Source organism: Cebus imitator, unplaced genomic scaffold, assembly GCF_001604975.1.
Source record: "Cebus imitator isolate Cc_AM_T3 unplaced genomic scaffold, Cebus_imitator-1.0 Scaffold52, whole genome shotgun sequence".
Taxonomy (NCBI): Eukaryota; Metazoa; Chordata; class Mammalia; order Primates; family Cebidae; genus Cebus; species Cebus imitator.
Genome location: NW_016107367.1, coordinates 3461308 through 3483941, shown reverse-complemented (window position 1 = coordinate 3483941; position 22634 = coordinate 3461308). Strand labels below are relative to the sequence as shown.

At 47.8% G+C, this 22634-nt stretch overlaps 1 protein-coding gene and 1 non-coding gene across 14 annotated transcripts in view; both read left to right on the top strand.

The window, feature by feature from the left end:
- The window catches only part of EML1 (EMAP like 1), a 202843-nt gene extending 185333 nt beyond the window's left edge, over window positions 1-17510 (top strand). For all 13 annotated transcript variants that reach the window (XM_017528138.2, XM_017528141.2, XM_017528143.2 and 10 more), the window contains 5 exons: window positions 12432-12529; window positions 12654-12741; window positions 13906-14001; window positions 15212-15342; window positions 15980-17510. In XM_017528138.2, coding sequence (XP_017383627.1) covers window positions 12432-12529; window positions 12654-12741; window positions 13906-14001; window positions 15212-15342; window positions 15980-16105 — 539 coding nt within the window. In that variant the 3' untranslated portion in view covers window positions 16106-17510. The remainder of the gene's footprint in view (window positions 1-12431; window positions 12530-12653; window positions 12742-13905; window positions 14002-15211; window positions 15343-15979) is intronic.
- Window positions 17511-22079: 4569 nt separating this feature from the next.
- On the top strand, window positions 22080-22239 carry LOC119471196. Its single transcript, XR_005200227.1, has one exon. It is a non-coding gene; the product is annotated as a U1 spliceosomal RNA (small nuclear RNA).
- Window positions 22240-22634: the final 395 nt, after the last annotated feature.

The window sequence follows — 22634 nt, the reverse complement described above, 5'->3', positions numbered from 1 at the left end:
CCAAAGTGCTGGGATTACAGGCATGAGCCACTGTGCCCAGTCGATAAGGACGCTTTTAACAGCTCTACTGAAGAATGATTTACATACGATAATTAACTGTTATAAATGTACAGCTCATTTATTCTTTGTAAACTTGTAGAGTTTTGCAACAACCATCACTATAGTGCAGTTTTTTAACCTTTTCATCACCCAAAACGTTTCCTCCATGCCCATTAGCAATTCACCTCCACCCCCAGTCCAAGGAAACTACTGATCTGTTTTATTTTTCCAAAAACTGCTTTTTCTGAACATATCGTGTAAATGGATTCTTACAATGTGTACTCAGTTGCATCTGACTTTCATGTATAATCATGTATTTGAGATTAATCTTTGTTATTGTGCGTGTGGCAGAAGTATATTCCTTTTCATTGCTGAGTAGTTTTCCATCTTATGGATATATGCCACATCTTGTTTATCCATGCATCAGTTAATGATGGATTTTTTTTTTTCTGAGACAGAGTCTTGCTCTGTTGCCCAGGCTGGAGTGCAGTAGTGCAATCTCGGCTCACTGCAACCTCCACCTCCCAGGTTGAAGTGATTCTCCTGCCTCAGCCTCCCAAGTAGCTGGGATTACAGGCGTGCGCCACCATGCCCAGCTAATTTTTGTATTTTTAGTAAAGACGGGGTTTCAATATGTTGGCCAGGCTAGTCTCAAACTCCCGGCCTCAGGTGATCCACCTACCTTGGCCTCCCAAAGTGCCAGGATTCCAGGAGTGAGCCACTGCACCTGGCCTCATGGATTTAGATTGTTTCTAGTCTTATTATTATGAATAATGCTATGAACATTTATGTATATGTCTTTTTATAGTCATATGTTTGTTTTCATTTCCCTTGGGTAAATTCTTAGTTGTGGAATTGGCGGATTGTATGGTAAACTTCTGTTTAACATTTAATGAAACTGCCAGACTGCCTGTCCTGTTTTACATTCTCACCAGCCATGTGCTCAGGCTGTAGTAACTCCACAGCCTCCCAATACTTGTTATTGTCTTTTTTATTACAGTAATTCTAAGGAGGGTGTAATGGCATCTCATTGTGGTTTTAATTGGTGTTTCTCTAATGACTACCAATATTGAGCATTTTTAATGTGCATATTAGCCATTCCAATATCTTCTTTGGTGAAATATCTTCAAATATTTTGCCAATTTTTAATTGGGCTGTTTTTCTTACTATTGAGTGGTAAGTTCTCTTTATATATTCCTTATAGACAGTATCAGATAGATGATTTGCAAATATTTTTTCTGAATGTATGGGTTATCTTCCATTTTCTTTTGGTTTTGTTTTGTTTTGCTGTTGTTGTTGTTGTTTTTTTGAGACAGTGTCTCACTCTGTCACTCAGGCCGGAGTGCACTGGCATGATCATAGCTCACTGCAGCCTTGACCTCAGATCTAAGCAGTCCTTTCCCCTCAGCTTCCCAAGTAGCTGGGAACACAGGCACACACCACCACACCTGGCTAATTTTCATATTTTTGTTAGAGATGGGGTTTTACCATGTTGCCAAGGCTGGTCTTAAACTCCTAGGCCCAAGTGATCCGACTGCCTCGGCCTCCCGAAGTGCTGGGATTATAGTCGTGAGCCATGCCCAGCCTTCATTTTCTTAATGGGGTTTTTCAAAGCACAAAAGCTTTTAATTTTGCTGAAGTTCAGTTTATCAGTTTTTTCTTTTGTAGATCATGGCTTTGGGGTCATATCCAAGTCAATGAAGATGTTCTCGTATGCTTTCTTTTAGAAGAGTTGTTTTAGCCCTTACATGCGGCCCTGTGATCCATTTGAGTTAATTACACAAGAGTTATGCCAGGCTAATTTGTGTATTTTTAGTAGAGACGGGGTTCCACCAGCTTGGCCAGGCTGGTCTTGATCCACAAGAATGGTGAGAGGGGAGAGCCTGTTTGTTCTGCATAGAGCTATCTAGTTGTCCCAGCACTTTTTACTGGAAACACAGCCTCTCCCTGTTGAATTATCAATGACCCTTTTGTCAAAAATCAATTGATCATAAATGTAAAGGTTTATTTCCATATACTCAGTTCTGTCCTCTTCACCTACGTTTATCCCTGTGCCCACAAGCCTTGATCACTATGACCCTAGAGGAAGTTTTCAAACTGAGTAGTGTAACTGCTGCCACTTTGTTGTATTTTTTTTTTCAAAATAATGTTGGCTATTTTAGGTGCCTACTATATATAAAATTGTATGTAAATTTTAGGATCAGCTTGTCTTATTTATTATTTTGGGTTTTTTTTATTTTTTTGTAGACACAAGGTCTTACTTTGTGGCCCAGGCTGGTCTCAAACTCCTCCTGGCCTCCAGAGATCCTCCCACTTCAGCCTCCCAGAGTGTTAGGATTACGGGTATGAGCCACCAGGCTAGGTCAGCTTGGCAATTTCTAACTTTGAAAAGCCTATTAGGATTTTAAGAGGGATTTTATTTACTTTACAGGTCAATATGGGGGAAATTGCCACCTTGACAATAGTGAATCTTCTAATCATGAGCAAAGAATGTCACTCCATTTAATTAGATGTTTAATTTTTCTCAGCATTGCTTTATAGTTGTTGGTGTACAAGTCTTGCACTTCCTTTGTTCAATTTATTCCAAAGTAAGTTATTTTGTATGTCGTTGTGAATGGAATTGTTTTCTGAATTTTATTTTCAGTTACTTGGCTGCCTGTATGTACAAATAGAATTGAATTTTGCACATAGATCTTATATCCTATGAGCTTTCTAAACTTCTTTTATTAGTTTTAGTGTAGTAGTCCGTCCTAATCCACAGGGGCTACCTTCCAATACCCCTAGCAGGTACCTGAAACCATGGATAATACCAAACCCTATGTGTACTATGTTTTTTCCTATACAGACATGCCTGTGGCAAAGTTTAATTTATAAATCAGGTACAGTAAGAGATTAATGACAATAATAATAAATTAGCACAATTATAACAATGTATTGTCATATGAATTACATGAATATGGTTTCTCTCTCAATACTGTATTATACGTAATATTTGCAGACCACAGTTAACCACAAGTTTCTGAAACCACAGAAAGTCATTTAAGTCTTATTATTAATATCACTACCTTTGATTAATTTTCCTCTGTTTTTCTGAGAAGAAAAAGCATTCAGTCTTTCATCATGAGGGATAAATATGCCCTTTATCATAGTGAGAAAGTTCCCTTCTATTCCTAATTTGTTTGGAGGTTTTAGCACGAATGGGATTGGAGTTTATCAAATGCTTTTTCTGCATCTGTTGGGATGATTATGTGAGTTTCCTCCTTTGTCTTATTATCAGCCAGGAATATGCTCACCCATACAATAACTGTAACCTCAGGCAAGTAGAAACCTTGTCCCTACCCCCGCCCCCATCTTCCCTGGAGATGGTCTCTCCCATTGCCAGTGCTGCCATTCCCCAGGCACCATCTGGAGTGAGCCCCTTTGGCCACAGCTGCACGGTCTCCAGCGCCTGCTCTTCCCTGGCAGGACCTCTGTGCTGGGCCAGCTGCTGGGAAGGAGCGAGGGTAGCCCAGGGAAGAACACTATGGATTCACCTTGTTTCTACCTGAAGTCCAGAAGGTTTTCAGACATAAACATTTCTCAGATTTTCATGTCTTTGTTCAATTTGCAGAGCATGGAAATGGTTGCTTTTGTCATTTTATAGAATTTCACAATTGCTTTATGTGGAGAGGATTTGCCAACCTCATTTGGCCACAGCTAGAAGAATGGCCCTCTTTTGTTGTTGTTGTTCATTTTGTTTTTTTTAAGACAAAGTCTTGCTCTGTTGCCCAGGCTGGAATACAGTGGCACGATCTTGGTTCGCTGCAACCTCTGCCTCCCGGGTTCAAGCAATTCCTGTGCCTCAGCCTCCTGAGTAGCTGGGACTACAGGCTTATGCCACCACACCGGACTAATTTTTGTATTTTTAGTAGAGATGGGGTTTTGCCAGGTTGGCCAGCCTGGTCTCGAACTCCCAACTTCAGGTGATTCACCTGCCTCAGCCTCCCAAAGTGCTGGGATTATAGGTATGAGCCACCATGTCCAGCCCCTCTTATTTTTTTTAATGACTGTTTTTTATTGTTAGATATGAGGTCTCACTATGTTGCAGGCGGGAGTGCAGTGGCTACTCATATCTATGATCATAGTACACTACAGCCTTAGCCCTCAAATAACTGGAACTATAGGCATGCATGTGCCACTGTGCCCAGCTGTATCTTTTTTTTTAAGACAGAGTCTCACTCTGTCACCCAGGCTGGAGTGCAGTGGCATGATCTTGGCTCACTGCAACCTCCACCCTCCGAGCTCAAACAATCCTTCCCCCTCAGCCTCCAGAGTAGCTGGGACTACAGGTGTGTGCCACCACACCTGGCTAATTTTTTGTATTTTTAGTAGAGACGGGGTTTTGCCATGTTGCCCAGGCTGGTCTCGAACTCCTGAGCTCAAGCAATCTACCCACTTCCTTGGCCTTCCAAAGTGCTGGGATTATAGGCATGAGCCACAGAACCCAACCTGCCCTCTTATTTTTAATATAACTGCAATATCATTGTCTCCTCCCCAACTCCAATTACCGTTGATGTCTTAATGTCATCAGATGACCACTTGCATGTTCAAATTTTCAATTTACTTCTTTTTTTTTTGAGACGGAGTTTCGCTCTCGTTGCTTAGGCTGGAGTGCAATAGCATGATCTTAGCTCACTGTAACCTCTGCCTCCTGGGTTCAAGTGATTCTCCTGCCTCAGCCTCCCAAGTAGCTGGGATTACAGGCATACACCACCACACCCAGCTAATTTTGTATTTTTCATAGAGGCATTGTTTCTCCATGTTGGTCAGGCTGGTCTTGAACTCCTGACCTCAGGTGACCTGCCCTTGTCAGCCTCCCAAAATGCTGAGATTACAGGCATGAGCCAACATGCCTGGCCCAATTCCTTTTTTTTTTTTTTTTTTTTTTTTTTTTTTTTTTTTTTTTTTTTTTTTTTTTTTTTTTTTTTTTTTTTTTTTTTGAGATGGAGTTTCACTCTTTTTGCTCAAGCTGGAGTGCATAATCTGAGCTCACTGCAACCTCTGCTTCCCAGATTCAAGCAAGTCTCCTGCCTCAGCCTCCCAAGTAGCTGGCATTACAGACACACACCACCATGCCTGGCTAATTTATTGTATTTTTAGTAGAAACAGGGTGTTACCATGTTAGCCAGGCGAGTCTCGAACGCCTGACCTCAGGTGATTCTCCTGCCTCGGCCTCCCAAAGTGCTTGTGCTGTGATTGCTGGTGTGAGCCACTGCTCCTGGCCCAATTTACTATTTTTTTTTTAACAATTTGTTTAAAGAAGCAACAAAAGGCCCACACAATGGTAGTTGGTTGATATGACTTATTAGTTTCTTTTAATCCATAGGTGTTCTCTCTCCCCCCTGTTATAATACATTTGTTGAAGAAACTGGCTCATTTGTCCTGTAGCATTTTCAACACTGGATTTGCTGAATGCATCTTTGTGGTGTTGCTTTATGTGTTCCCCTGTCCCCTGTATTTCCCATAAAGTGATTTTTGAATATCAAGCCTTGGTCATATTCAAGCTCAATGTGTATTGCTATATTTTTCCTATAGGAGGCACATAATGGGTTTTTCTTACTTTTTGTGATCTTAGCAGCTGTTGATACCCAGTGCCTAGATCCATAAAGGGTTGCCAACTATTGATTTCCAGTGTTAGCTTTTCTTCTTCTTTTATTAGATGTAGTACTTCTGTGAAGAGAAACTTTCCTTCGTCTACTATTTTGGTACCCAGTGGTAGAGTTCATATAGGAAGGTGAGGATTAATGCTTGATTTCATTCTCTTTATTTTCCAGTTTCTGAGATAATGCATTTGCTTTCTGCATCCTCTAACATTGACCGGTCGGTGGTGGTGGTCGTGATGTAGTTTTGGTACCATTATGGATTGAAGTATATTTGCTATATTCCAGTCTAAGATGGAACAATTTATCCATCATCGACCAGCGGAAGTTACTTTAGTTGGCTCCTGCGTCCTTCTGACATGACCTCAGGAGTCTTTAATACTTGTTCTCTGGCATAACAAGTTGTTCCCGGATCCTTGTGTACCTTTCTTACCTGTAGCCCTTTCTCTCAGGAGGCCCTCCTTCCTTTCTCATCTGAAGCAAGATCACAATATGGGTGTTAGGAGTGCTCATTGCCCCAGGGTAGGGGATGTTTCTAAGCCTTTTTACTATATGAGTATGTTGTAAGAAATACTGTTTTTCGGCCAGGCGCGGTGGCTCAAGCCTGTAATCCCAGCACTTTGGGAGGCCGAGGCGGGTGGATCACGAGGTCAAGAGATCGAGACCATCCTGGTCAACATGGTGAAACCCTGTCTCTACTAAAAATACAAAAAATTAGCTGGGCATGGTGGTGCATGCCTATAATCCCAGCTACTCAGGAGGCTGAGGCAGGAGAATTGCCTGAACCCAGGAGGCGGAGGTTGCTGTGAGCCGAGATCGCGCCATTGCACTCCAGCCTGGGTAACATGAGTGAAACTCCGTCTCAAAAAACAAAAAAAAAGAAATACTGTTTTTCTGTCATATGCAGGCCATTTGGCTATGCTGACACTCTTGGAAATGGGAGAGGCTGAATCTGAGCTTCTGGTCTCTGTAGGGATCTTCTGTTTTATAACCTGATTGACAGCGTCGACTCTGCTTCACAGTGGGACATGTCCTCAAGCTTTAGGGACAATCCAATAGAGCATTTCTTATGGATACTTCTTCCTTGTACCCAAACCATGTTCATAACTTCTCACCCTAAACAGGCAACTGCTCAGCCCCCTTGGCAGCCCTTTCTCCATGTTGAGAAGGAGCTTGACTTGGAATGCCTTCCATTCATGACCTCTTCAGTGTCACGTTTCTTTCTGTTAATTTAGCCAGTGTTCTGTATCCTATCTTGTTTCTCATCATTTTCTCAGATATTTTGAAAGTCTGTGGAAGGCACAAGGGCCTCATCTGCAGCCTCTTTCCTAGAAAGCCCTCAGATACTTGTCAGCACCGGCTAACATGAGCAAGTCCATTGGGAAGCATGTTTCTATTTCTTGTCACTTACGCTAACAACCATTCCCTAGAGAGCAGAGAGCTCTTCCTACTAGAACTCTGCCTCTCGGCTTGAGTCATTTCCTGGAAGCTGTGTGGGGAAAAAGTAAAAGCCTTGAGCCAGGGCCAGGACAACTGCATTTGGATCTAGTGTCCTCCCTTAGTTAGCCAGGTGGCCTTGTCAGATCGGGCAGCACGTTACCATGAGGCCCAACTGAAAGAAGTGTGAATGAGTTCTCAGCAGAGCATTATACAGATGTCACAAGGGATGTGATATCATCATCATCAGTAACAACAGCAGTGATGGCCCCAGGAACAGCACCCAGATGGTGGACTCAGGCCCCTGGGGAGTGACCCACAGTTCCATAATGGGATGGACCCTATTTTCTTCAGCACTGTGTGCCCAGCTAGCTCCTGGCACAGGGTTTACGGCAGGTTAGTTCCATGCATTAATGTACCTATAACTAGCTATAGTGCAACTGACGCAAAGCAAAATGTGATCAGCAGTATGAGTTTTCTGGTTACACAGGAGTTTTCCAGCATATAGGCTATACTGTTGTAGATTACTATCTCCTTTTTGGATTTAAGTATTTATAGACTTGAAACTAAAAAGAGAGAGAGAAAAAAAAAACATTTGATGCCCAAGCACAGATTGCCATTAACATGGAATTTCAGGAACCTGCTACCACAATCCCAGCTGACATCTGTAGCCCATCTCCCAGGTAGCAGCCCCCTACACTGCTGTGTGCTAAGTAAGGAGACCATCGTGAAATGATGAGGGCTTTTTCTCATTCCATCGGTCTCAGCATAGCTCTGGGGGTTGTGTTGATGGCCAGAGGAAAAGCCAGTGGTTCTTGAGCTTTCTAGATGGAGCTGGGCCTCCAGAATGTGAGAAGGACCAACAGGCCCCCAGCTGCAGGCGCCCTGTCCAGGGATAAATGCCACCTTCGCACTCAGTGATGTGGGTGGACCCTGACCCATCGCCACAGACCGGGAGTGTAGAGACGGAGCTTTAGGAGGAACCAGGGCCACTTTGCGATCCTCTTCAACATTGCTGTTAGCTGTACGGGGGTGCAGATCAGAGGGGTTACCTCATAAACTGGACAAGCAAAACTTTAGCAGCAATTGAGAACTAAGTCTTTCTGGCAGTTTCTCACTTCTGTGAGCCCGACAGGCAGGCCCAGGTTTGAGTTGTTGGTCTGTACCTCACTGTGGGTGGCGGAGGGAGGTGCAGAAAGCCAGCCCTGGAACTCTGGGCACACGCCTAGAACCCAGCCACGAAGCAAAGCCCTCCAGGAGTGTGTGTGAATTGCCCAGAGCAGTGGGGGTTCTTCGGCACACTCAGAGCCATGAGCCTAGAGCATTTCCACGGACCATTGAATACCCATCTCAGGCATGTTGTAGCAACTGTTTTTCATTTATGGACTATTTTACATAACATGGGCTTTTGCTGAAAAGCTAATGTTGCATGAAAGTTTATTACAACCACAGTCAACTGACTGTTGGCAAAATGCCAGCTCCCACGTAGGCTTATTAAAGCTTCATCGTGACAATTCTCATATTTAACTTTCGTGTCGAGAATCTTATAGAGCACTTTCTGATTGGACAGAATGGAGTTTTGATTGAATGAAGATCGTACTTTTTCTTATTTTGTGATGGAGTCTCGCTCTGTTGTCAGACAGGAGTACAATGGCTCAATCTCGGCTCACTGCAACCTCCACCTCCCAGGTTCAAGCGATTCTCCTGCCTCAGCCTCCTAAGTACCTGGGACTATAGGTGTGTGCCACCACGCACAGCTAATTTTTGTGTATTTAGTAGAGATGGGGTTTTACCCTGTTGACCAGGATGATCTCGATCTCTTGACCTCGTGATCCACCCGCCTTGGCCTCCCAAAGTGCTGGGATAACAGGCGTGAACCACCGCGCCCGGTCAAGATTGTACTTTTTTAAAGAACGAAATAGAAAGAAAATAATTTCCTATTCATTAAGCCCAGCTGCAGATCCTTAGTCCTCCTGTTCTAGTTTCAGCTCATTGAAAAATCAGAATGTGAAGATGAAAGAGAGAAGACCAGAAGGACCAGGTACAACTGGTCGTGCAGCCATATTTCTCTTCTTCGATCTTATCCATGTCATTGTTTGAAAGGTGGGTTTTTTCTGCCTTTACTGGGATGAATCTGAATCTGGCATTCACTCAGTCACTTGCAGTATCAAATCCCGCCTTGTCAGCCTGCGTCTAAGACCAGTGGTGATGCAGCCCCTGCCATCCAGCCAGCCCTTTCCCCTCCCGTGTGGCATCCACCCGCCCTGGGCCAGTCCCCATCCAGATGCAGCCGTCTTGTCTCCAAGCCCAAAATTCCAGTGCCCAGTGTGCCAGGAGAGGCTGCACCGTAGCGGCACGGCTGTTCCTGCACCCACATGTCTCTCGTCAGCATGCAGGTACTTGCCACCCATGCAGTGATTTCTGCCTGTGCCATTCACCTGGCCGTGTTGCCGTACACAAGTTACTGAGCCTCAGTTTCCTCATCCTGCAGAGCAAGACTAATTGAACCCTCTGCTGAGGTGCTGCTGGGCTTGACTGAAGCCCCCAGCCTGGTGAAGAGTGAATGATCAGTAGGAAACAGCCGTAAGGTTGTCCTTTCCCTCTGAGCACCTGGACTCCTGCTCCTTGCCTTTATGAGTTCTCCAGCTGATTTTCATTTTGGGCCAAATACTAGCTTATTTCAGTGGAGTAAGTTTAGGAATCTCAGTCTCGGAGAGAGCTGGGGAATGAGGCTTAGAGAGTTTTTGGAGGAGAAGAGGACAATTAGGGAAAGAAAAAGGCTCTGTGGGACCCAAGAACCAGGCTGTGCTAGGTTTCATCTGGTCTCTAGTTAGTATATTAACAAACACTGGTTGGTTTTGATTTCTTAGGCAGTTGGTTTTATATATTTATGGATGAATGTGGGTAAAAGAGCTCAGATTGAACCTAGGTTTTTCTGACCTCAAAGCCCACATTCTCATTCTCACACTGCCGTCTTCCCAGGCAGTTGTCGTGGTCAATGGAAGAGTCGTTTCGAGGTTTTTTGTGGTGGTAGTCTCGGGGGACGGACTGGAGGCACCACCTCCAAGGAAGGGAACGTTCTCCTAGTTCTGCCTCTGTCTCTGAGTCACTGCCCATTTCCACTTCACCTGCAAGGGGTGAGGCAGCACTAGCAGGTGTGTGCTAAGGATGCAGAGACCTGGGTGGGGTGGGCTGGTCTGAGTTGTCCACAGGGAGGCTGAGGGCCTCCTGGGACAGCTCTCCATACCTGTGCAGAAGCCTGGGGCTGTGGATGATACGATCAGCCAGTTCCCCTCTGCGGGGAGGACTTCCCCAGGCAAAAGTGGGCTTCAACTCCTGCATGAAGACTGTGGATTAGAATGGGCAAGAGGAACTACAATCTGACTGAGGCTGTCAGAGACAGAAGTGGATGGCTGAGGGACACTGTCAAGTCCTGGGTTTCATTCATCTTTCAAAACAGATATGAGGGCTGGTTGCAGTGGCTCACACCTGTAATCCCAGCAGTTTGGGAGACTGAGGTGGGCAGATCACCTGAGGTCAGGAGTTTGAGACCAGCCTGGCCAACATGGTGAAACCCCATCTCTACTAAAAATACAAAAATTAGCCAGGCACAGTGGTGTGTTCCTATAATCCCAGCTACTCAGGAGGCTGAGGCAGGAGAATCATTTGAACTCAGGAGGCAGAAGTTGCAGTGAGCTGAGATCATACCATTACATTCCAGCCTGATCAAGAGTAAAACTCCATCTCAAAACACACACACACACACACACACACACACACGCCATTTAATGACTGTAATTAGTAAAATTAAGTGGCCATTTGATTGTGGTCGTCATCACTGTTGCCGTGGTGGTCAGTTGCAGGCACTGAGCACAGGGCCAGTTGATTTCTGGCGTGGTCACCTGTCCTTCTCCAGCCCATCAGCAGCCGACGATGGCCCGTCTCTGGCTTCAGCAGTCCTTTTTGTTTTTTTCAGCAAAAAATATGGATTTGCCCCATTCCTTCAGGATTCTTGATTTGGACAGGCCACCCCTATTTTGACCTGGCCTAGGCCATCACTTCCTAAAATGCCATTCCCTGAGGCACCAGGCCACCCTGGGTCCGGAGAAGGAAAATCACAGGAAAGAGGAGGAGAGAAACGACCCTTATTGACGCTTGACGCGCCCGTGAGCGTAAAACCCTGTACAAATACTGTCCAAGTGAAGCCTCCCGACTGCCGTGAAAACGCACCGTTCGCTGTGTTTGTGGATGGAGGACCTGCAGTCCCCTTGCTGGAGCGGAGAGGCCCCCTCTACCCTGCATTCTGTTCTGGGTCCTGCTTGGCTCCAGGTTTCCAGTCCTTCTGTTTGCTTGCTGGCTCAGGAAAGTCAGACCATTTGCCGGACTCCCCTCCAGGCCCTGTTTCCTGTCCTGGGTCCTCCTCCCCGCCTCCTGTCCTGGGTCCTCCTCCCGGCGTGGCGTGCATGATCACTTCCAGCCACCTGGGCTGCTGCTGCCTTTTGTAGCAAAGGGCTCCTTCCCGTGTGTTTCCACACAAGCATCAAGGCCTAGGTCCTTAGGCCCTCCCAGAACCAGAAACCTAGTGGGAGAAGACACCAAGATACCCCTGGGAAGAGAGGCAGGAAGGGCCATCCCAGCAGGGGGCGGCGAGCGCAGAGGCCTAAGTGAACCCGTGTACTCAGTGAGGAGTGACGTGCTGGAAGGCCATCCCGGTGGGCTTTGTGGGCTCCTCCATCCTTCAGTGATTGGGACAGGGAAGGGCTTCATAAGATTTGATAAAATTGTATGAAAAGAGTTCATAGGGCACGGTGGCTCACGCCTGTAATCCTAGCACTTTGGGAGGCCAAGGCATCCAGATCACTTGAGCTCAGGAGTTTAAGACCAACCTAGTCAACACAGCGAGATCCCAACTCTACAAAAAAAAAGTTTTTGAATTGGCTGAGTGTCGTGGTGCAGGCCTGCAGTCCCAGCTACCTCCCTAGGATCACTTGGGCCCAGGAGGTTGAGGCTGCAGTGAGCTGCGATCGCACCACTGCACTGTAGCCTATGACAGCGAAACCCTGTCTCAAAAAAATAAAAAGTTCATAAAAAATATCTCAATCTTTACCAGATTTTATCATCTGGCCAGGTGTGTATTTTTCAAAAGATAGCTTAGGAAGTGGCAGAGAATTCATTCAAAACCAGATTTTTCTCTTGGAAATAATTCATGAATCTGGCGATTTTGTCTAAATCCATGGTAGCAGCTACCGTTATCCTTTGTAACGAATAAAATGTGTATTTTTCACCTCTGAAGTGTAATTTGTCCTTTCTTTGTAGATGGGAATTTCCTAGCCATAGGCTCACATGACAACTGCATCTATATCTATGGCGTCAGTGACAACGGGAGGAAGTACACACGTGTGGGCAAGTGCTCGGTAAGCGCCGACTATGGTCCTGCCGCCTCTCATGCACCTGTGTGCATTTATTTAACCACAGCAGAACGGTGTTGGCAGGGACTTCTAAGGCCAGTGAAGTGAAGACAGTGTTCTTCTCTCCCAGGGTCATTCCAGCTTCATTACTCACCTGGACTGGTCGGTAAACTCGCAATTCCTCGTGTCAAATTCCGGAGACTACGAAATCCTCTACTGTGAGTACCACTCCTGGGTTGTATGAAGTCTCAATCTCATAGTGTTCACTCTGAGACCCAGGGGCCTCTGAAAACCCACCTCCCACATGACAGATGCGGGCCATCAGCTCTAGGCCATGGTTTCTTCCTCTGTAACATTGAGGAATGGGGCTGCATGGCCTCTTGGGTCCTTCCCAGTTTCCTGCTGACTGTGAGCCCCCGTGGAGGAGAAGGTGCAGGGCCTGCCCCAAGGGGAAGAAGGCCGAGCCCTGCAGCGGGAGGCTGGAGGTGGGCTGATGTGGCAGAAGAGGGTGGGTCCAGAGCTGTCCAGGCACAAGGAGGGCTTGGACGGTGTTATCCTCACGGGACAGGCCATGAAGTCCCTCCTACCTAGGTAGACAGCAGCCCTGGGACCCCTCCTCCTCCTCCTCTCCCAACCCCACCCTGGCCAGTCTCTGGGCCCAGGCCGTGCCTAGGAACAGCAAGGATAATTGTGGCTGGTACTCACCAACCAGATCAAGCAGGACCACGGACAGCAGGGAAAGCAGGGGCGGTGTGTACCGAGACTTAGCTTGCTCCAGTGGGGACGGCAGCTACACCGTCTCACCTGCTCCCTGTCCAGGGCCTACCTGACACAGGCACAGGGACAGGAGATGGTTTTCAGGGACAGTCCCTGGGTCTAGAACCTTCTCAGGTGCGGTCTCATACTCTGCTGGTGAGAGCTCATTTGGGGAACGCACAAGTCCCCTGGGAGGCTCTAGGCCCTTGATGTGACTGCTTTCCATAACCTCCATTCCTGACTCTGAGCTGAAGAGAATGCAGTACAGGGAGGCTGGGGGGCCTGACAGCAGGGGCAGAGCTGTGTTCAGGGGCTCCGGTGTGGCGGGCGGCAGGCGGAGACCCAGGAACCGGAGACAAGGAAGCCAGACTGTGGGAAACAGACTCAGAGACCGAGATGGGAAAAAACAAAGAAGAGGGCGTCTCCACCCAGGCCCGGGGCTCGGGCTCCATTCCAGGCGAGCTCACAGCTGTGCACACGGTTCCCACACGACTGGGAAGTGGAGGGTCTCCCTCTCTGGGGAGGGCTCTGTACCCAACGGGGCTCAGCTCTGGGGGCTCAGCCTTGCTCGGGGGAGGGGTGGGGCCTCAGCTTAGATGTCGCCAGATTGCGTTTGCTTTTTGCAGGGGTTCCCTCCGCCTGTAAGCAAGTTGTAAGCGTGGAAACTACAAGAGACATTGAATGGGCCACCTACACCTGCACTTTGGGATTCCATGTTTTTGGTAAGTTTCCTGCAGAGTTCACTGGGTTCCAACATAATGTCCCTTTAAAACGTTTCATCAGCAGCTTTGGAGTCTCATAGTCACCAGTCTTGTCAGACTGCTCTGCTGCTACATGACCCCATGAGACATGCCTCCCGCCGCTCCCTGGGGGAGGGCCGGGGCTTGCCCAGCTGCGGCCCGCTGAGAAGAACCAGAGAGATGAGTTTTTAACCCTTCTCCAGCGTACAGGATGGCGGGTCCTGAGAATTCCCTGGAACCCTCTCCTGTCAGGTTGTGCCACACGGACCTGGGTAATCCAGATGGTGCTCAGTCAACTTACTTATCATTTGTGAGGGTTTTTATTTCTATTTTTTTGGTTCTTAAACTAAACATTTTACTTTCTTCAAAGTTCACCTTAGGAATATATTCATAAGTGACCTAAATTAAAGGGCCACAAATTAATAAAATTTTTAAAGACACTGTTTATCATCTATAAAAGAGCACAAGCCAGTAGATTGGTGAGAATTGGCCGATATTTTCTGGTATTCAGTGCTGAGGTCTGAAGGTTCACTCCAGAGCTCCCAATTGAAAACCCATGTATATCCAGCCTTCTAGCCACAGGTATTGTGCAAAGGGTTTCCCTGACAATGGTCGGAAGATGGTGTCCCCCACCCACCCATTCTCCAGGCCTACCTGGGCTCAGGGCTGCAGAGTCTGCAGCCAGTAACGACGGCCACCACTGCCAAGCTGCACCAGGCAAGCAGCAGCTACAGGGAGTGACCCCAAGAAACATGCGCAGAGCCAGGGTTAAATGGCCTTTGGAGAGACCCACACATGTAGAGAGTTACGACGGGAACAAGGAACTGCAGGCGTGAGGACAGGGCAGCTTCCCAAGACGCTTCAGAGATGAAGGAGGGGCAGCGCCTTGAGAACCAGGGCTCCTAGTCCTGGCTGCCCTGGCCTCAAGAAGGGCCCTCCAAAGACACGGCAACCCGAAAAGCCCATCGTCCTGCTCCCGTGCAGTGAGCATCAGAGGGTTTCCCAAGACTGCCTGAGCAATGCTGGGCGCACAGGGAGAAGCCCGGGCTGAGATGACTGCTCTTTTGACCCTTGTTTCTAAAGCTGGACTTGAGGCAGTTTTATGTTCAGGACAGTACGGCAGCCAGTTCCTGTGCGATGTACCCTGTGTCCCCTGGTATTTCCAGTGCTCTGTTTGTGGTCTTTGTTTCAGGAGTGTGGCCAGAAGGCTCGGATGGAACCGACATCAATGCCGTCTGCCGGGCCCATGAGAAAAAACTCCTGTCTACAGGCGACGACTTTGGCAAAGTGCACCTCTTCTCATTCCCCTGCTCGCAGTTCAGGGTAAAGGGCCTGTTCCTCCACTAATCTCATCCCCCGTCGGGCATGCACGTGTGCCTGACCTGTTTGGAGACTAAAAGGAAATGGGTTGTGAGTGTTGCCAGCCACGGATGCGGATTTGACTCCGCTATCCGTGCTCTCAGTGCTTCTGGCCGCCCTTAGGGAAACCCCGAGACTCTCATCTGCTCGTCTACCTCTGCGGCCCCACGGGCTCATGCCTCTGCCCTCCACCGCGGCTCCCTTGCTCCAGCCCTGCTGAGCTGAGCCAGCCCTAAGGCCTGGGACCACCCTTCCTCATCCTCATGACCCTGGCCTGATCCCCCTTCAACAAGGAGACCCCTCACCCTCAGCCAGTGTCTGGTTAGACCCGCCTTTGGGGTGACCTCATACCTGGCACCTCTGATGATACTGAACGTATCACTCGGCTGAGGGCAGTTACTTGCTCGTGTCTGTCCAGGAGGACTGTGGGTTTGTTTCTGTGTCCCTTCTGAGTCCTGCACAGAGCAGGTGCCCAAGTGGCAGCTGCCGAGTGAAGGGAGAGTAAAGGAATTAAGGCATGCAGTGAGAATTCAAGCACTTCCCATTGCAGACGGTTTGCCTTTATAGTAAAGGAACCTTTCCCCATATCATTCTCTTCCAGGCTCCAAGCCACATCTACGGCGGGCACAGCAGCCACGTCACCAACGTCAATTTCCTCTGCGAAGACAGCCACCTCATCTCCACGGGCGGGAAGGACACGAGCATCATGCAGTGGCGTGTCATTTAGTCCCCACCGAGAGCCATGGGGAGCAGCATGGGCAAGGAAGACACAGACTCGCATTACCCCTGGTCACTGTGATTTCTGTTTTGTTTAAAAAGTTCTTACAAACCTCAGGAAAACTGTACCCTCTGCCGGCTACCTTAGCTTAGCGGGTCAGCGGTGCCACAGCGTTCACTTTTGTTGTACAATAAATGACACTGCACGTTGAATATCAACCAGGTTCCAGCGTTTACATGACAGCAACATCAACAGAAGTGACTGGTGTCCTCTTAGTAACTTTTCTATGAACTCTTCAAAAATGGTCACAGAATGCCTTTTAAAACACTGTATATAGTCTTCACTGTTTCACCATCTAGCTTGCTGTCACATATTGATGATGATAATGAGGTACTGAACCATGATGGCTGTTGATGAATTGGTCCTAAAAGGGCAGATACCACTTAAGGAGAGTGAGTAACTGATTTGCACAGCTGAATCAGGAGACGCAAAGATGAGACTGTATTTGGTTACATTTTCCAAGGTTTCATGACCTTCTCCCTTGGGGAGTCTATGAGAGAGGGCTTGTATCCTTCTTGTGCTAGGCAGATTCTACTCCTAATTGACTTAAATATTTCAGCAGGGGACACAGGCGTTTCCAAGTTTCAGTGACACCGTCCTGCCTAACCAGATGCGGTCAGCCTCTTCACGCCCAACTGGCTTGCACCCCCTCCCTTGTTCACACGCCCTGATTAACGGTGAGACGTTTTGCCACCTTCTTCTGTATATGACTTGGCATGAGATGATATTGTATTTGTATAGGATTCTAGCAATTCATAATAAATATGTAAGACTAGGCTTCACTGTCTGATGCTTACAGACATTGTATATTTGTATTTTACGACCAAGTAGACCAACTCAGAAAGATCTCTCTTGAGTGTACCATAAACCTGCAGAGAGAAGTCTCCAAAGGCTCCACCAGGTACCAAGGGCAGCTGCTTTTTCTGTCTTTTGTGCATGGGCGACTCATTACCATATGAAATAAGATTGAGCTCTGATGCGTTGAACGGAGGTGGCAGAAATTTGTCAAGAAGGCCTTATCCATTTCCATTGTGTGACAGATTGAAATTTATTGTTTACATTGGGGAATGTATCTCAAATTTTTAAATAGAAGAGTAATAAACAGACTTTAAAACAAATATTAAGATTTTTACTCATTCTAGGCAAGTAAGTGAATGGAATTATCTGAACTCTATGGCACTGGTTGTTCAGAGTGGCTGATTAAGAGCAAATTTCAGAAACCTTTTTGACAACATCACCAGCCTGCTGCGGAAGTGCAGGGCACCAGTAGACACCGTGTATTATTGAAGATGAATCTGTTTGTATGTATCCTTGTCAAATATATTCTATAATGAAATAAAATCTGAAAAGTGGATTCCTTATTGACCTATATTCATGAAAGCATATAAATTAAAATACTTAAAATTAGATACGATTCACACTATACTGTTTCATATGCAGATTTCGTTCTTACCTGGGTCCTTTGCAAATGAGACTGTAGTTTGCAGACAGTGTGGAAGCATTCATAGGGAGAGACCTATAAAGATTTGGCTTAATTACCGTACCCAATTGTTACTTTACGTGGTTTCTCACTCTTGTGGCCCAAGCTGGAGTGCAGTGGCACAATCTTGACTCACCACAACCTCTGCTTTCCAGGTTCAAGTGATTCTCCTGCCTCAGCCTCCCAAGTAGCTGGGATCACAGGCATGCACCACCACACCTGGCTAATTTTGTATTTTTAATAGAGACAGGGTTTCTCCATGTTGGTCAGGCTGGTCTCAAACTCCCAACCTCAGGTGATCCACCCTCCTCAGCCTCCCAAAGTGCTGGGATTACAGGTGTGAGTGAGCCACTGCACTTGGGCAGCAATCATTTTTAAATTAACAATGGAGGGAAGGAACAGCATCCATTATTGACTTACACAGCAGTAAGGTCTACTTTTATTTCTATATATTTCTGTTTGCCAAGTTCAGTAATAGACAAATGATACACACACACACACACACACACACACACAAACATACTATTTTAGATATACAGCTAGTGTTCAACTTATGACCATGGTCGGGACCGCAGACCGGTCGTTGCACGATTTGGTCGTAAGTTGAGTAGGCTATATGTACGCGGAGATGGTAGTGCTGCCGGAAGCTGGTCCGCACTGTCGTACGCCCAGCTGGGCAACGTTTGCGCTGCCAGACGCAGAGCAGTCGTGGCTAGCGATTGTGGTCGTAAAGTCGAATGGTCGTAAGTTGCATAGGTGGTAAGTCGATCAATACCTGTATGTACTATTTTATATATATATATATATATATATATGTAAACTACTATTGCTAACTTTATAATGAATTAATCATTTTATGAATGAATTTGATGGATTTAAAATGGATTAATTTCATTTTAAGTGAAATTCTTTCACCAGGGCAGTACAGGTATTCATCGACTTACCACCTATGCAACTTACGACCATTCGACTTTACGACCACAATCGCTAGCCACGACTGCTCTGCGTCTGGCAGCGCAAACGTTGCCCAGCTGGGCGTACGACAGTGCGGACCAGCTTCCGGCAGCACTACCATCTCCGCGTGCACCATTTCAACTGTACATATAGCCTACTCAACTTACGACCAAATCGTGCAACGACCAGTCTGCGGTCCCGACCGTGGTCATAAGTCAAGCACTAGCTGTATTAACCTTGCAGGTGTCCATTATTCCCTCACTTACTCATTAACACAGCAAGGAGTGACCCTGTGTCACTAAGCGCTTCTCAGGAAAGCAAGGCCTGAAGCTCCGGGGTTCTCCTGGAATGACAGGCTCAGGAACCGTGCAGCTCTCAGCCTGGCTTCCCTGCAACACGTCAGATGACGAAAGATTAAAGAAAAGATTATGATTTATTTGAAGTTAGAATAATTAAGTTGGTTAGCATCAGAGAATTTTCCAATGAACAAAGAGCACTCGGGATTTTTTCTTTAACCATTTTAAACTTTGTGTTAAGATGAAATTGTTGCTTTTACAGAGTAAAGTCTCCGTGGCAGTCCTGTTTAGATGAGGTGAAGTATCGGCAGGGCACGGTGGCTCATACCTGTAATTCCAGCACTTTGGGAGGCCAAGGTAGGTAGATCATGAGGTCAGGAGATTGAGACCATCCTGGCCAACATGGTGAAACCCCATCTCTACTAAAAATCCGAAAATTAGCTGGACGTGGTGACGGGCGCCTGTAATCCCAGATACTCAGGAGGCTGAGGTAGGAGAATCACTTGAACCCTGGAGGCGGAGGTTGCAGTGAGCCAAGATCACACCACTGCACTGCAGCCTGGCAACAGAGCAAGACTCTGTCTCAAAAAAAAGGAAAAGAAAAAAAAGATAAGGTCCAGTATCAAGGGAATGCTGGATTTCCTCAAAAACAGGGTGGGCGCTGGTGTTACATGCTTCAAAGTGCGGATGAGTATAGTTGACGCCTGAGCACAGGGCTTAGGGGTGCTGACCCCACACGCAGTCAGAGGAGACCTGTGTATAACTTTTGACTTTCCAAAAACGTAACTACTGATAGCCTACTGCGGACTAGACGTCTCACTGAGAACAATCAATTTACATATGCTTGGTTAATATGTCTTATATAGTACACTCTTGCATTAAAGTAAGGTAGAGAAGATACAATGTTAAGAAAATCATAAAAGAGGCCGTGCACATTGGCCCAGCCTGTATTAAAGATTAAAGGAAAGGAAAGATGACGATTTGGGGACTTTAGGAGGCTGAGGCGGGAGGATGGCTCCAGCCCAGGGGTTCAAGACCCGCCTGGGCAACATAGCGGGACCCCATCTCTCCCAAGAATTTTAAAATGTAACCAAGTGTAGTGGTGTGTGCCTGTAATCTCAGCTACTCTGGAGGCCGAGGTGGAAGGATTGCTTGAGCCTGGGAGGTCGAGGCTGCAGCGAGCCATGATCAGACCACTGTACTCCAGCCTGGGCAGCAAAGTGAGACCCTGTCTCACTTTGGGGACTCTGGAGGCTGCCAGCCCACTGCCGCCTGCCTCTGGGGCCTGGGAAGTCGATTTGAAGAGTGACACCACTAGGGCAGGGAGTCCATCTGTCCTTCTGCGGGTGTTTGGGGAATTTTGTAGGCTTGTGGCAGGCTGCAGGGAAAGCTATTTGATAGACACACTGAGGTGTGGAGAAGGAAGTAGCTTCCCCAGGACTGGCACTTGTTCCAAACTTGTCTCAGTGAACATGTGCTAGGCGCTGGGAATATAAGGATAGGCAAAACCACACCAGTACCTTTCCTGGTGGCACCTACATGGCATCGAAGGAGCCAGAGGTTTACAGAATGCATGCTCAGCTGCATGCTAGGTGACCGCCATCCGAGCCAGGAAGGAGATGAGAGCATCTAACAGGAAGACGTGAGCGAGTATGGGGACTCTGGAAAGCTTCCTGGGCACAAAGAGACGAAAATAGCCCAGGAGAGCAGGGAGAGAGGCCCCACAGGCTGACGCCAGCACTCGCAAAGCCCTTTTGAGAGGGAAATACAAGAGCACGGCGGGGCACAGAACTCGGGCAGCTTGTGAGAGGCAAGGGCTGGGGGTCATGTTAAGGGCTTTATTCCAAATCCCAGTATCAAAGGGCGTTGGGGGCTGCTGGTGGGATCAGCAGGGAAGGGTTCTGACTGGAAAGCTGAAAGGTCTTCCAGGCCGGGGGTTGCTGGGTGACGGCATTCCTGTCATCTCAGTGGCCGGTGATGGTGGCGTGGAGTGGGAGGTGGGAGCACTGTCCCGGAGAGGTTTGTGGGGTGGCGTCAGCAGGGCCGAGGCTGAAGTGGATGCGGGTGGGGGTGAGTCCCAAGTCCGTGACTGCTTCCCTGGTAGGATGACAGTGCCATTAGCTAAGATGCAGATCGCTGCGTGTCTGAAGGAGGTGGTAAGTGGGGCCTGGAACAAGTGAAGCAAGGTAAAGTGTCTCTTTGGCATCCAACTGCAAAGGCAAAGTAGACATTGGGCTTTGCAGACCCAGCACAGACATCCTGCGGGAGGCAGACGCGTGAGGCTCTCCCCGGACGCTGGCTTTGGGAGTCCGCGTGTGCTTGAGATTGCAGGTTGCTCAAGCCAGGCCAGGAGAAGAAACTTCTGAGCCAGCTTGGGGGACTCCAGAATCCAAGGGCAGGTAAGGGAGCTGCCGGAGAGGAGGGGGAGCCAAGGAGGGGTGGTGGCGGAGCAGAAGATAGACACGCGCGCACAGGATCTTGTGTCCCCAGCAGCAGGGCAGCTTGATGCAGTGCTCACCAGGAGCCAGTGTGGGCTCTGCACTGGCTTGGCACCCCGCATTCCAGCGTCTTCACATGCAGGCAGTGCTGGCCAGGAGATCCAGACAAGGTGGGGACAGCCCCAGCCATGGAGGGAAGAGAGGACATGAGGCCACGGGTCACACAGGGCTGTCAGGAGCCCGGTGGGGGCGGGGGTGATGAGGTGGAGGGAGCTTCCAGGCCACTGGAACTGTGGAGAGCGACAGTTCAGTGAATTCTTGGCATTGGTAGATCTTAGGTCCCTGGCCACCAGGGTGGGGGAGCTCCCTGGGCGGGACCTGTCCGTGCTCCACTGGAAAGCCGGCTCTGGCATCCTCCCAGCCCCCTACTTTGTTTTGATTGATAGTTCACCACCCAAAGGTTGGCTATTCCAGTCATTAGCCATCTCTTCTGTGGTTTGAGAACAGGCTGCCGTCATCCTATCTTGCAGGCACGGGGGTGCATAGGAAAGGGCAGAGAGGGATGGTCCAGTCCACGGCTGTGGGGACAGGTTTTGGTGAAAAGGAGCTGAGGAACACGTACTTGGTGCAGGTGGAAACTGACTCCAGGCCTGTTCTTCCTGCAGATTCTCTTTTTTAAAACAATAGCGTTTTAGAAAATGTCAAACCTACACAAAAGTAGAGAGAGCCTCTCACCCAGCCTAAAAATTACCAATGTACTCACCTGGCAGCGGAGATACGAGATCACGAAAGTGGTCTTCCCAGGTCGAGGCTTATCCTCCGCCCTCCGATGTGCCAACCCTGCGATTTTCCCAAAAGTGGGAAACTCGGCTTCATCATTCGTGGTCATGGGGGCTGCATTCATGCTTTCCTCTGGTTAAAGAAAAAGAAAATCAAACATTGAGAAAATCTTATTTCTGGCCAGGTGCGGTAGCTCATGCCTGTAATCCCAGCACTTTGGGAGGCCAAGGCAGGTGGATTACCTGAGGTCAGGAGTTTGAGACCAGCCTGGCCAACATGGTGAAACCCCAACTCTACAAAAATATAAAAATTAGCAGGGCGTGGTGGCATGCGTCTGTAATCCCAGCTACTCAGGGGCTGAGGCAGGAGAATCACTTGAACCTAGGAGGTAGAGGTTGCAGTGAGCCGAGATCATGCCACTGCACTCCAGCTTGGGTGACGGAACGAGACTCTGTCTCAAAAAAAAAAAAAAAAGAAAAAGAAAAAAGAAAACTTTATTTTCTCTGTCTCCCCTAACTTTTGAGGGGAGA